Below are 14,507 nucleotides of genomic sequence, written 5' to 3' on the forward strand. Positions count from 1 at the left end.
TTCAAGATGTTTAGAAATAGTTGTGCAGAAACTAATCTAAACTTATTGGTCATCAGGCACATGTCAGAGGACACCAGGTACGCCAGCACTATAAAAAGATTACTTGGTCAGTTGGAATTCTGGAAAAAGCCATTTTGCGGTGGCGCAGGAAAGGCAGAGGCTTACGAGGTTTTCATAAAGGGACACCTCCAGCTGAGTATCATGCACTTGATAGTGATGGGGACGATGATTTTTTGAAAGCTGGGAGGAAGCAGATAGAGGCAGGTCTAGAAAAGGCTCTGGCACGGGTGCAATCCATGGTTAAATCTCCGGAAGCAAGAGAACAGTATCGACGACTCCTTAATGGCTTCCGGATGGCGAAGGTAATTCTCAGAGATTCGACTTGTGTGTGTGTATGCTTGGAAAACTTCTGTGGCACACAGTCACATGTGGAAACCCATTTTATCCCTACGAAACAAGAAACGGACCAAACGTTTCCAAACAAAGCCAAACGCCATTTCGCCCAATTCCACATTTGATTTTTTCTTCACAACTTACCCCTCTCCTCATCTTCTTCTTTCCTTTCACTTCCTTCTCCTCTCCATCTCAATTTCCAAGACAAAAACGATGAAATAGACAAAATGTTTCTTGGAACCGAACCCAAATTTGACTTCTTAGTCAATTTCATCTAATTTCATATCCAATTATTGAAAATTCTTCTTCAATTTCTCACTTCTTCCCAATTTTTAGATCGCAATTTCATACTTTGAACTTCAAAGGTCGAAACACCGTTTTGTCCAAATTCGACTTCTTGGTCAATTTCATCTAATTTCACATCCAACAATTGTTGAAATTTTTTACAAGTGTTCCACTAGCTCTTCAATTCCTCACTTTCTTCCAATTCATAAATCCCAATTTCTTGCTTCAACCTCAATGGCACCTAATTTATCACCCAATCATTGACAATTTCTTACTTATAAATTCCAATTTCATACCTTCAACCTTAATCGCATCTATTTTCACACCCAATTTTCTTATGTTTTCCTTTAATTTCACTCAATTGGATCAGACGTGTTGTCACTTCAAAACCTCTTTGTTTTGTCCATGAGGCAAAACGAAATGAAATGAATCGTGAAGCAAATGAAATGTTTCTTGTGACTATGCTTCTATCTCAATCTAGTTTCTAATTCCTGCTGCTTGGCATCCTTTGCATACATTGTATCGAATACATTGCTCATGGAGAATAAGCACATAAGATGTTGTCCACTTGATGCTTCCAAACACATCAGCTGCGACATATATGCTATTGCTGCTACTGATTTGTGTAAAGCTACTGTCTTGTTCTTTGCTCACATCATGGATGGTTTTTGATCCGTAGGCTCATTTGGATGGCGGGCACTTGTGTGAAGACAGCTCTTGTTCTAAGAAAAATTTGATAGATGAAGTTGATTCCTCTATGCCCATGACAGACATGTGAAGTGCAATATTGGCTGTACTTTTGAGTGGAAACCTGCTGCAGACTCTTCTGCAAAACTTTAAGAGGTATAAGTATCATCTGTGCTCTCAAAACAAAACGTGTCAAGCTTTAAATTACATTATTATCAAGTGTACCTGTAGAAATGCCAACTAACTTACAGATCAAGTGTACATCGTGAAAGTAAATGCAAGAGGCTAATGCCAGTTCTAGTCAAAGACTCTGGTCTAATTTGCATTACTCTCCCTCTCCTTTCCTCCATCCTTTGTGGCCACTACTCTTATGCAGCAGGTGAACTATATGCTCCATTCAATGATCTATGCTAAGAGCTTTGGTATTGAAATATGCACAATTCTGTGTTTTGGGGTTGTTCACATTCTTTCTCTCTCTAAACACAATCATCTCACGAACAAAATGACACAGAGAATCATCTCAGTTACTTGATGTTTGGAGCTTATAGCATTGTTCTTTATTAGTCTATGTATATAGTGTTTCGTCTTGGCCTTTTTTGACTTAGCATATATGCCCCAAGCACACATGTTAAAATGCATATTTTTTCTTTCGTAACTAGAAATGAAAGTGTGATATCTTTCGAATAGTTCATTGTACAAGTGGTATAATATCTATTGCTGGTTTTTTTTTTTTTTTGGGGGGGGGGGGGGGGGGGGGGGGGGTTGGTTTGTGCTTAAGTATCAAAGTTTTTTCTCGAAAAAATCTCTAAATATCTTCCTGGTCAAACTATATAGTCAAAATATGAAGATTTAGTTTTTGTAAATGCCTTTGGTAGATACAAAATCTAATCTGTGAGGTTCAATTTCTAGTACATATGTGTCTTGATAATCAACTCTTTTGTTGATATTTATGATGTATGAACATGAGGGATGTGCGCCGGCATAGAGAGACCAACTGATGAAAACAAACTAGTAGGTTGGACATCTCTTATTTCTTTTGAAGGGTATATAGTTAGTCCGACACAATGTGAGGTTATAGATGTGTAATTGTGCTCATCAACGAGAGAGCACGATTAGTGTGATGGCGTACAGCTTGTTGAAAATTGCTTTCACACAATAGGATCCTTTTGTTGAGAATAGCATTGTATGCTCATATGAAGCCTTCATCATTTCTAGTGATTAGCATTTAGTTGTACTCTTTGCATGATTTTTCTTCTCAAATCAGCTCCCTAATCTCTACATTGCATAGTAGTTCACGGCTTGTCCGGAGTGTAAAGCTCTCTACTGTGAAAGGTGTGATCATCTTGAATACATTGATCTTATTTCGGGATGAATTGGGCGTCAAAGGAAAGCTGAAATCATGATATGGCTGAAATCAACTGTCTTGAGAGCTCATGTGATATGTCTATAACAGTGGGTTGTGAAGCTTTCCACAAGCGGTTTATGGACATCTACTAATCCGGATTCGGCTACGAAAAAGTATTTATGGGCATCCGCTCAGTAATCCAACTCCAAGGGTGGGTGTGTGGGGTGATATTAGAAGCGTACATGTACACTTGGTGCTCTCATATCCAGTTGTTGCTGCTGCTGCTGCTGCTGCTGCTAGTATGTATTGTGGTTACAGGGACGGAGTTTTGAGCACATTCTACCAGCACAAGAAGCTTTTTCGAGAGATGCTGTACATTGGTGATTGCAAGGAAGGACGGGGAATGGAGGGAGTGACGCTCATCCAGTTAGGCTGCTGCTTCTACGTGTACTAATTTCTTGTCTGGTAAGTCTCTCTCTCTCTCTCTCTCTCTCTCTCTCTCTCTCTATATATATATATGTATATATATATCCTTTTCCTGCTCTTGCATTGCATTCCTTTGGCCTGGACATCTCTCCAAGTAGTAGTATGCATATTGCAAACTTTGCATGCATGAGTGAGTATCTATCTATCTATCTGCTCTCTTTTGGATCAGCACTTTTTACCCTTTTGTGTGGAGTCTTGCAAAGGAATCTTTGGAGGCATTTTGGAGTGGTTGCTTAATTAAGCTCACATCACACAACCAAAGTGCTTGAGCTCACATCATACAAGCAAAGTGCTAAAGGACCAACGGCAATTTCAAGGATTCCATCCTTGAGCACCCTTGTGCATCTAGTCTTGAGTATTTGGAACCTCGAGCAGTCATTAAGAGAGAGATGTATTTGCATCATTGCTTACATTCAAGTTAATCTCTTACTTGGTCATTCTCTTTCATGGAGTTTTTGGTTAACATGCACATCATAGCCAAACTATTGAGAGCTAGTAGATCTGGCTTGTCCGGTAGGAAATCTCTTGGCTTAAATTTGGTTAGAGTTTGGAGCATTTCCATGCCCAGCTCTAGAGATACCATTTTGGTTGAGTTTTGATACCATTTGCATAAATATAAGAGCTTTTAGGAGATGAATTACTTGGTGAAGATGATGATGATCTCACACTCTTACATAGGAACTAACACTTTCGTTTTGGTGAAGGAGACCGTGCTCTCATCTCTCTTACACTCTTACATAAGAACTAGCACTTTGCACAATAACCTTTTTAGTGAAAAGTGTTGATAAATCTAGACATAGGTTATTTTCGAAAAAAACATGCATGTAACTTGCTAGTTGTGCAATTTTAATTTAATTTAACACTAGTTTGGCAACAGGACATAAAAGTGTCCCTGGACACTTTTCCATCATTTTAAGTTATGACCTTCAAAATGGTTTTCCAAGTTATCTATGATGGATTTTCACATGTTATTTTTTGCATCCTATTTCTTATGCATTGAACTCCATCACAAAATATACTATCAGTACATTTGATTTATAGTACGAGAATTCAATGAAAATCCATAACCTACATTCTTGGTAACAAAAACAAGGCCTAAAAGAGGGAAAAAATAGGCTTGGAGAGAAAGGAGAGGCACAAAGGAAAGCCCTTGAATTAAAATCAATCTTACATGATTCAAGGGCTCATTTGCACTAAAACTTGAGGGATCTAGCATTGTGACAAGTTTTGTAACCCAAACTTTCTCCCCATGTTGCTCTTTGAGACGACAAAATAGTGATTTGTAATCCAAGAATTACCAACACCCTCAATGTATGTTTTTATTTGCATCAACGAATTCATCTTTTCATGTTATGTGGAAGTATCCTTAGTGAATTGAAATATGGAGGCTCTAGTAGCATTTTTAGAATGTATCTGGGTGAAACAAATTTATAAAAATGTAGATTTGGAAGGTCCATATCTTTGACCAGACTTACTATATATGCTAACATATATGCATTTAATAATTTTCACTACAACTCAAATGATTTTCATTAGGACTCAAATAATTTTTTAGTGTCTCCAAGAACATTAATCTTTGTTTATTATAGTAGTAATGACTTGGAAAAAAAAACGTAGCATCTAGATTTTTTATGGACATTAGATATTAGGTTTTTATAGAAAATACAAGTGGTTTAAGTGGAAAGATTTCTCTTCATTTACTAAGAGGAAATAGAATGCCTTATTGATTTTCTTTCAATATTTTTGCAAATGGGCTTTGCATGGCCGCTCCCAACTTAAGTGGGTGCCCAATTCATATCTTTACCCATATATAGAACGCTTGTGGCTACGGATGGTTTTGATACGTCATTGCTCCCCTCGGCCTTACATAATGTGAATACATTCTAGGCTAGAGGTGAGGGGATTTTGGATGAACAAAAAAGAGTTAACAATCCCCTGCTTATACCTACTTTTGTCCTCAAAAGAGTGCGTCTATGAGAGGATCTTCTCTTTATCTTCAGGAGACAATTGCATCATGTGGAAGTGTTGCACCACCTTTAGATGTTGGATTGGTTTTTAGGTACTGCGGGTGCACACAAAACTGTAGCCAGAGAGGATGAACTTAAAAGAGAATATCTCTTACATCTTAAATGCCTCCAAAAATTAAATCCATGAAAACATCCCATAAATTTGGCTAAGTGTGGGCTCAAGGTTGACATCGAAGGCAAGGCCTGCACATGAGATTCGTTGTACGTGTGCCATTGCATGAGTCTCTTCTCATCTTGGAAATCTTGGAAACATATTCGGATATTCTTAAGGAGTTTAGAATTTGATGGCAACTTGGATGCAATGTCTAGGATGTTTTGATATAAGGCAATAAACTAGACTGTTAGCTTGCACACCCACTAATGGGAGCATGCCAAATTTCAAAAAGTTGAGGAGGAGATGATTGATCTTCCAATTTTAGCATCATATGTCTTCCATCACATGCACCTATGCAGTGGCATGTACATTGGATTGATTTTGGCCTAGCAATCTAGATTGCAAAGATATCGAAGCTACCACTTGGGCTGGTTCTTCATCTCTACATTGGTGAATGTTCTGTCCTATATTGGCCTTCTATAGCCCCCGCGCTCTTCAATGGGCATGTTTTGTAGCCAATGTCTATACTATGCATGAGTGGAACCTCAAGCTTGTGCAATCCATTATGGGCTCTCTGCGAAAAAGATTCTCAGTCAACCTATAAATAGATTATCATAGTCATGGATCTAGGGGGAGGTGGGAAAGATCCTTTAGAATCTCCTCTTGTACTCTTTCCTCCACCTCAAGGAATAAACTAGATGGGTTAAAGTGACTAGGTAGGGGGTTGCGTGCCCGTTGTAGTATGGTTTTCTAATCGTGCTAGGTGGGACCTCACCTCCTTGTGGTTTGCTACCCTCTTGCGGCCGGGGTGGTTCCTCTAAAGTGTCGGCATTGAGGTCTAATAATTCCATCCCCTTGGGGTGGTCTTCTTTTTCTATTAAAGTTCCTAGGAAAGCCTTGGTGTCCTTAGGTTGCTCTTCAGTAGCCGTACCCAAGGGTGGATTCTTTTGTCACCTTCTTCTGGACCCTTTCTACGCTTAGCCTCCTTGTTGTCTTCTTCACTTGGTCCTCCAGGGTTTGAGCCACCTAACTTCTCCAAAAGTTTAGACAATGGCCTCTACATCTTGCTCTTTATAAGCTTGGTAGAGTTTAAGGAGTACCCCTATGTCTACTTATGTAAAACAATTAGGACATTGCTTTGATCGGGGCAACTAGGACAGGTAGCCGGACATTAGTAGAGTGAGGCTTGAATAATTTAGTGGGGCCAAACAGGTAGTCGGACAGTGGTCCAATGAGGCTTGGTCAATTTAGTGGTAGTTGGACACATTGTCAAACATGGCTCCAATGAGGCTTGGTCAATTTAGTGGTAGTAGTTGGACATCGATCTAGTGAGGCTTGGTCAATTTAGTGGGGCCAAACAAAGCTACCCTTTCTACCTCTATGGCATTGTGTTTAATCCTTGCATAGCTGACTCTAGGCATCCTTAGCGCATTTTGCACTGCTCCACCACCTTGGCTTTATTGGATTGAATCCATATGGGATGCTTTGGTTGTGCGGTCATATGATGTCATTGCCTAGAAGTAACTGAGAAGGTCCATTCCCTAGGGTGGTATTCTAAAAAGTTGAGAGGGCTTACTTTCTATAGGAGCGTGCTAGCATTAGCATCCTCAAGAACAAATCTGTGGGATGGCACCATTACATAATATGATTTCACTAGGACTCAAATGATTTTTAGTGTCTCCAAGAACACTAATTTTTGTTTATTATGATAGTAATGACTTGGAAAAAAAAGGTGTGGCATCTAGATTTTTTATGGGCACTAGATATTAGGTTTTTATAGAAAATATGGATGGATTAAGTGGTAAGATTCCTCTTCATTTACTGAGAGGAAATAGAATGCCTTATTGATTTTCTTTCAATATTTTTGCAAACGGGCTTTGCTTAAGTGGGTGCCCAATTCCTATCTCTACCCACATATAGAAGGCTTGTGGCTATGGATGGCTTTGATACATCATTGGCCCCCACGGCCTTACATAATGTGAACACATTCTAGGTTAGAGGTGGGGGATTTTAGAGGAACAAAAAAGAATTAATAATCCCTTGCTTATACCTACTTCTGTCCTCGAAAGCTATGAATGATGGGTGCGTCAATGAGAGGATCTTCTCTTTATCTTCAAGAGACAACTCCATCATGTGGAAGTGTTGCACCACCTTTAGACGTTGGAGTGGTTTTCCATTATTGTGGGACACAAAATTGTAGCCGGAGAGGATGAACTCAAAAGAGAACATCTCTTGCATCTTAAATGCCTCCAAAAATTGAATCCATGAAAACATCCCATAAATTTGGCTAACTACAGGCTCAAGGTTGACATCGAGAAGGCGAGGAGATGATTGATCGTCCTTTTAGTGTCATATTCCTTCCACCACATGCATCTATGTAGTGGCGTGTGCATTGGATTGATTTTGGCCTAGCAATCTAGATTGCAAAGGTATCAAAGCTGCCACTTGGGCTAGTTCTTCATCTCTACACTGTTGAATATTATGCTCTATATTGGCCTTCTATAGCCCTCGCGCTCTTCAATGGGCATGTTTTGTACCACTGTTTATACTATGCATTAGCAAAACCTCAAGCATGTGCAATCCATGTATGGGCTCTCTGTGACGAGGATTCTTGGCTAGCTTATAAATAGATTCATCATAATCATGGATCTAGGGGAGGTGGGAAAGATCCTTTAGAATCTCCTCTTGTACTCTTTCTTCCACCTCAAAGAAAAAACTAGATGGGTTAAAGTGACTAGGTAGGGAATCGTGTGCCCATTGTAGCATGGTTCTCTGATAGTGCCAGGTGGGACCTCACCTCCTTGTGGTTCGCTACCCTCTTTGGGGTCAGGGAGGTTCCTCTAAAGTGTCGGCATTGAGGTCCAAGAATTCCATTCCCTGGGGGTGGTCTTCTCTTTCTGTTAGAGTTCCTAGGAAAGCATTTGTGTCCTTAGGTTGCTCTTCAGTAGTTGTACTCAAGGGTGGATCCTTGTCACCTTCTTCTAGACCCTTTCTATCCTCAGCCTCCTTGTTCACTTCTTCACTTGGTCCTCCAAGGTTTGAGCCGCCTGACTTCTCCAAAAATTTATACAATGGCCTTTACATCTTGCTCTTTATAAGTTTGGTAGAGTTCAAGGAGTACCCCTATGTCTACTTTTGTGTAAAATGATTGGGCTTCTAAAAAGAGAAATATGTGCATATTTCTTTGACAGGGGTGACTAGGTAAGGTAAAGTGAGGCTTGAATAATTTAGTCGGGCCAAACAGGTAGTCAGACATTGGTCCAATGAGGCTTGGTCAATTTAGTGGTAGTAGCCAAACAAGTATCCGGACATCAATCTAGTGAGGCTTGGTCAATTTAGTGGGGCCAAAGGAAGCTACCCTTTCTACCTCTATAGCACTGTGTTTAATCCATACATAGCTTACTCTTGCCATCTTTAGCGCATTTTGCACTGCCTCCACCACCTTGGCCTTATTGGATTGAATCCATATGGGATGCTTTGGTTGTGCGGTCATATGATGTCATTGCTTGGAAGCATCTAAGAAGGTCCATTCCCTAGGGTGGTATTCTAAAAAAGTTGAGTAGGCCTACTTTCTATAGGAGCTTGCTAGCATTAGCATCCTCAAGAACAAATCTGTGGGATGGCACCATTACATAGTATGATTTCTCTGTGTGATCATCTTTGAGGTGAAACTTTAGCATGTAGCCATTCACCCTCTCTAGCTATTTGGCACTAAAGTACCCTACCTTGTTTATAGTGATTTTATAGGTGATATAGGGGGGATCCCTTTCTTAGGTGCTATAGTTTGCTTCCTTATGGGCATGCTGATCCTGGCTGCACCCCTAGTGACAATCATTGTGATTCTCTTTTTGCACTGATGTAACTAGCTAAATATAATAGGCCTTCTTAGCATGGCAATGCTTGCAATAGGCTATTAGACATGCAACAACAACCTTTGTGCCCAAATTTCTACAAAGGTTCTATTATGCCTTTATGTACACTCCTTGTAATCCCCACCCTAGCTTAGGTGTTTCACATTGTATTTGGCTCTAAAGGGGCTACCATAGTATTCTTTTGCTAACTCTAACCTAAGCACTTGGAGGGTTTCTCTTCCTTCTTCCATCACTCCATTGATCAAAATCAAGAAAACAAAGAAAAAAAAGATGGTTAGAGTTAGCTAAACTCACACAGAACTCCAAATATGCTTCATTTTTTGTAAAAAATCTTGATTTTGGTGTTTGATGCTTAATTGATGGCATTATGCCATTGAGTAGAGCCTTAAACTATTTAATAAGTGATTTAGGGAGAAATCAAGCTCAAAAGGGAGGGTAGAAACAAGACTATGCAAGGAAAAACAAGCAAAACCTACTCTCTGGAAAGTTGAATCATCGACATTTAGAATCCAATCGTTGGGCCCAAGGTCCAGTCATTGCTTAAGATTGAGAAAATGTGAGCTAAAAAGTCAAATCATTGGTACTTTATCAGCTGTAGTTATAAATGCCTTAAAAATCAACTAAATGGGGAGTATTATCGATTACTGCCAAATCTGACATCGAATCCAACAGAGGATATTGAGGGGACGTGCACATTGAATGCACACAAATCTAGGAGATTTGTTAGACTAACAGTACATCGGTAGTACTTACATACAGAAAAAGTGCAATCGTCAAACAGCTCGATCGCCCAATGGAATCAATCTAATCGTCGATTACTTTATGAGCATCTGATTGCTTAGAAAAGTGCAATCAATGTACGACTGATCGGGTGTACGAGCATCGCCAAAAGTTTAATCATTGACTATAAATTCTACAATCATGGGCATAGCTCAATCGTCGATATGATTGATCATGTTTGAGTAATCATGTATGGACAATTGTAAGACTAGGCAGTTGTCCACCGACGTTCGATCCTCGACGTTCGATCCTTGTCAATTAGTGAGTCCAATCATTGTCCAGTCCCATCATCAAAAAGTACAATTGCAAGGAGTTCAATCACGCAAACTAGTCCAATCGTCCGATTAGAGATTCTGAGGAGAAAATTTCCAAAACTTCGTGAGACTGATTTTGGTAGTTTCCCATATCAGTGTGAGACCTAACGACCTCCTGAAGACCAAACATTCCTCAAAGCACATAAAAACTTGAAAACCATTAAAATATTTAAAACCCTCCCCAAAACCTAAAAGTGCCAGAAATTCAAGAAAAAAACATTTAAAAATCCTCAACAAGCGATTCTAGCATTGAACCAAGTGCTTATGCATTTATGTTTGGGCCAAATCATTACGACTTCATAATCAAACTCAACATTTGAGAATGAAACATTATCGTACATGCCAATGCTAGGGAGTGGGAATAGGACCAAGAGTCGATTTAACCACCTTACTAGCTCCAAACTCCAATTCGGAAGCAAAACAAGAATCCTTCACTACTACAAAGGGTACCAGATCAAGATTATGGATAAGCTCAATTCAGCATCCAAACTCGAATATGGCTGAACAAGATCATGGAGTGTTCAAAGGTTAGTCATTAGAAAGAGCTAAAAGGCCCCAAACTGGAAGACCAATGGGTGAGAGAAGGGCCATGAGTGAACTAGTTAAACGCCAGGCTTAGCAACATTGGAACCAGTGAAGCGTATATTTTACAACATTATGACTTCCACACAACTAACCAAGTCCGAGTCTTCATTAACACTAATGGGATATTCTTGGAGAGATGGCCAATGCTATCAATGTATGAAATTGAGCAAGACCTCTTGGTGGACAACCCACGAGTAGTATTATCTGGTAATGGAAACTAGGAGTTCTATTTGGACTCCGAGGGGATGATGTATATCCCAACAAGGGATATTAAGAGGGTTAAAGCTTTGTCCATAGTTGATGACATAGAAAGGCCCAAAAAATTGCAAGAAGCTACCAGAGCAGCACAGGAGCTTAAGTAGAGCTGGAAAAGACTCACCTCCCTCATGTCATTGATAAATTATTCTTGAGGAGTTTTAGAGTCAACAATGAGGGAATGGTATGATATGAGAATGCCTCATATAATCTCTACACGATCATTGATATCCCTTGGGATTTGTTAGGGTCATTTCAATTCCCTAATGCACTCCTAGTGAGAAAGTGTTACCAGTAAGCCACTGATCAAACGATGTATGTTGATGAGGAACGTAACAACTATACCCCAAGACTTGCCAAGGATGCAAGTAATACAAAAAAATCTAAGCAAGGGGGTCACACCACCCTTAGCCTACAAAAGTCAAAGGATAATAGGAGAAAGCGAAATGTGGACCTCTCAGGAGAAAATCACTTCAAGAAGAGATAGTCTAATCAAGGAGCAAGAATTCTCATTCTATAGTTGTAGACAGGATGCCAACTTTCAGATTCCTTCCTGAGTGGATCCAATCAAGGAAGAAAGCATGAGGGAAAATAGTACCGTCTAGACGAGAGGCAGTACCTCTCAAAAGAGCAAGGGTAGCCACTACCTTAGAGCCAAGAGTACCTACTCAAGGAGCATGGGAAACTGAAAGACTATATAGTCATAACGATGAGCTACAAGCCAACCGGTAGTAGTGGGACACCCTATGACACATATGGCCAATATACTCCCCGAACCCTTACCAGAACCCTTACCAGAATCATGTTTTAGAGTACCATCCTATGGGTATGCAAGCAAGACCATCCTATGCACCTATACCTCCCAAAGCCAAACCTAGATATGTACCCCTGATGGCCTTTGCAGAACCAACAATTCAATGTAAAGAACATAGAGTATGAGCTTGTGTTCCTACTCTGTTCCTAATGAAATGAGGAGGGCTAGATGTCGTTTCCATATGGTTGTCAGACTTCCAAGAGGAACGAGAGATGACTACGGTCACAGCAGCTATCTAATGATTAGAGCCTCACACATATCCAAGCTAGTGTGAAAGCTCAAAGGATCAAGGGATCCCTACAGCCACCTATCTTCCGCATTTAGATAAATTTGTATGACTGAGAGGGTAACCAATCCTAGAACTAAGATCGATGCCCTTTAGATTGACCCTAGAAGATAATGCATTGTTGTGGTTTTAATGCTAGGGACCATAAAGGATCTTGAGCTATCATTTACCACACAAGCTTCTCAAAGACTAGGGTCAACATAATTGTATCAACTTAGGGGAAAAACCAAGCCAAACCAGGTTAATCTCATTGTTCTTAGAATGATTAAGAAGCAAAAAATTTCATAATACATTATATGCTAGAAGACATAGAACACTAGTGGAGTGTTACCTAGACGCAATAGATTTTGATGATAACTTTATAGGTATCCCTTCCACAAAAAGAAAAGGACCAATGAAGCATTACCTAGATGCAATAGATTTTGATGATAACTTTATAGGCATCCCTTCTACAAAAAGCAAAGGACTAGTGGAGTGTTACCTAGATGCAATAGATTTTAATGATAACTTTATAGGCATCCCTTCCACAAAAAGTAGAGGACTAGAGTCCTTAGTTAAGATAGAACCCAGTGTCAAAAGTCAAGACACTAGGAAAATAGAAAAGCCCAAGAGTGCAAAAGACATTGCTAAGATGGACCGAAAGGACAAGCTTCTTGAAATGACCAAGAAAGCCGTGGAAGGGAAGTACAAATTCTAAGGATTAGAACCCCTTCCCAAGAAGTTACAAGCTTACCCCAACCGGAGAGTGGTATTCCCACAAAGAACCCTCGTCATAACACTATTAGAGAGGAATCACACAAGAGGAGTGTCTCGAGTAAGGAGATGAAGAACTACCTACAAAAATGCTTGAATCTCTCAAAGAGCTCAAATATCAAACAAAAACATTGGAAGAGCTCCAAGATCTTGGCAAAAACAGAGAATATGAGGTTTCTCTATGAGCACATCACAAAGAAAGGCTCGACCAAGAGAGGTAAGAATCCCTAATGGGAGGACACACCGAGAGACTACCTTCAAAATGGGCATGGGAGTGTCTCGAGTAGTAAGGAGATCAAGAATTACCTACAAAAATGCTTGAATCTCTCGAAGAGCTCAAAAATGAAGCAAAAACATTGGAAGAGCTGCAAGATCTTGGCAAAAACAGAGAATATGAGGTTGCTCTATGAGCACATCACAAAGAAAGGCTCGACCAAGAGAGGTAATATGCCCTCGAAGAATCCCTAATGGGAGGATACACTGAGAGACTACCTCTTCAGAATGGGCATGGGTTCCATGCAAATCTAAGCCTTGCTCATTACCCCACCACATCATCCTACATGGATACAGATGTGGAGTTAATGACAGTCATCACAAACATGCCATCTTTAAGGACTACATTGAAAGGAGAAATGGGAGCCTCGAGAGCAATCCTCTCAGCCCCTGTCACTATAACCATGGCCGAATACTTGGCACGCAAGCCAAAATCTTGGGATAAAGTCCATCAATGGATGAAAGAGAATCTTAAACCTATTGGAAAAATTATGGAAAATTTGAGGAGAGAGACCAAGCTAAAATAGATAACTCACGACAACAAACATTCAAGGATGTTCCAATCATTGTAGTTGGGAAGTACTATGAGGGAGATGATACCAATGCCACAATTCCAATCAAATTAGGAGGAGTGACCACCAATACGATCCTTGTTGAAAGGGGAGCAAGAGTGAGAATTGCAACCAAAGACGTGTTGCAAAGATGCGGAAGTAAGCCCCTTAGAGAGAGTGAAGATAGTCCTCAAGCTAGCGAACGAAAATTTAGGAACCCCTATGGGAATCCTAAAGAACATGGAGTTAACATTGTGCGGTCTGACCTACAAGCATACATTTGTTGTTGTTGACTTTGGAAGGCCCACCAATTATGACATGATTCTTGGAAGGCGATTCATGCACCAATTTGTCGATGATCCATGATTGGAGTTATGATGTCATCTACCTCTGTCAAGAGGGAAATACCATTAAGGTAAACCTAAAAGACCATAAGTACAAAGAAGTCGCTAGAATGCCTAACAATGACTTGGGGTCAGATACGATGGCTCTCTTGGACTTAATACACATACACCACTTCAGTGGTGGACAATGGCAAAAGATGCGAGCCAGAAGATGAAGCTTCCATAGCTTCATTACCAAACCCTGAAGAGGAGGAAAATTGGATGCACTTGCTAGCGATGGATGTATGTTCTACACCTCTAGGAACACAATGTTGTTATGAAAATGGTAGAGATATATGTTTGAGGTCTCTTAAGAATGGTTAA

The 14,507-nt window shown here is 40.0% G+C and overlaps 1 protein-coding gene and 1 long non-coding RNA gene across 5 annotated transcripts in view; both read left to right on the plus strand.

The window, feature by feature from the left end:
• Positions 1 to 1,671, plus strand: part of LOC147602671 (calmodulin-binding transcription activator 2-like) — a 175,226-nt gene extending 173,555 nt beyond the window's left edge. For all 4 annotated transcript variants that reach the window (XM_086797727.1, XM_086797728.1, XM_086797730.1 and 1 more), the window contains 2 exons: positions 57 to 362; positions 1,358 to 1,671. In XM_086797727.1, the coding sequence (XP_086653853.1) occupies positions 57 to 362; positions 1,358 to 1,456 (405 nt within the window). In that variant the 3' untranslated portion in view covers positions 1,457 to 1,671. The remainder of the gene's footprint in view (positions 1 to 56; positions 363 to 1,357) is intronic.
• A 909-nt stretch (positions 1,672 to 2,580) lies between these two features.
• LOC147602676 (uncharacterized) lies at positions 2,581 to 3,833 on the plus strand. Its single transcript, XR_015265765.1, has 2 exons — positions 2,581 to 3,175; positions 3,366 to 3,833. It is a non-coding gene; the product is annotated as an uncharacterized LOC147602676 (long non-coding RNA).
• The last annotated feature ends 10,674 nt before the right edge of the window (positions 3,834 to 14,507 follow it).

The sequence above is a fragment of the Cibotium barometz genome, chromosome 66 (assembly GCF_041138505.1).
Source record: "Cibotium barometz isolate CiBa-2024 chromosome 66, ASM4113850v1, whole genome shotgun sequence".
Classification (NCBI taxonomy): domain Eukaryota; kingdom Viridiplantae; phylum Streptophyta; class Polypodiopsida; order Cyatheales; family Cibotiaceae; genus Cibotium; species Cibotium barometz.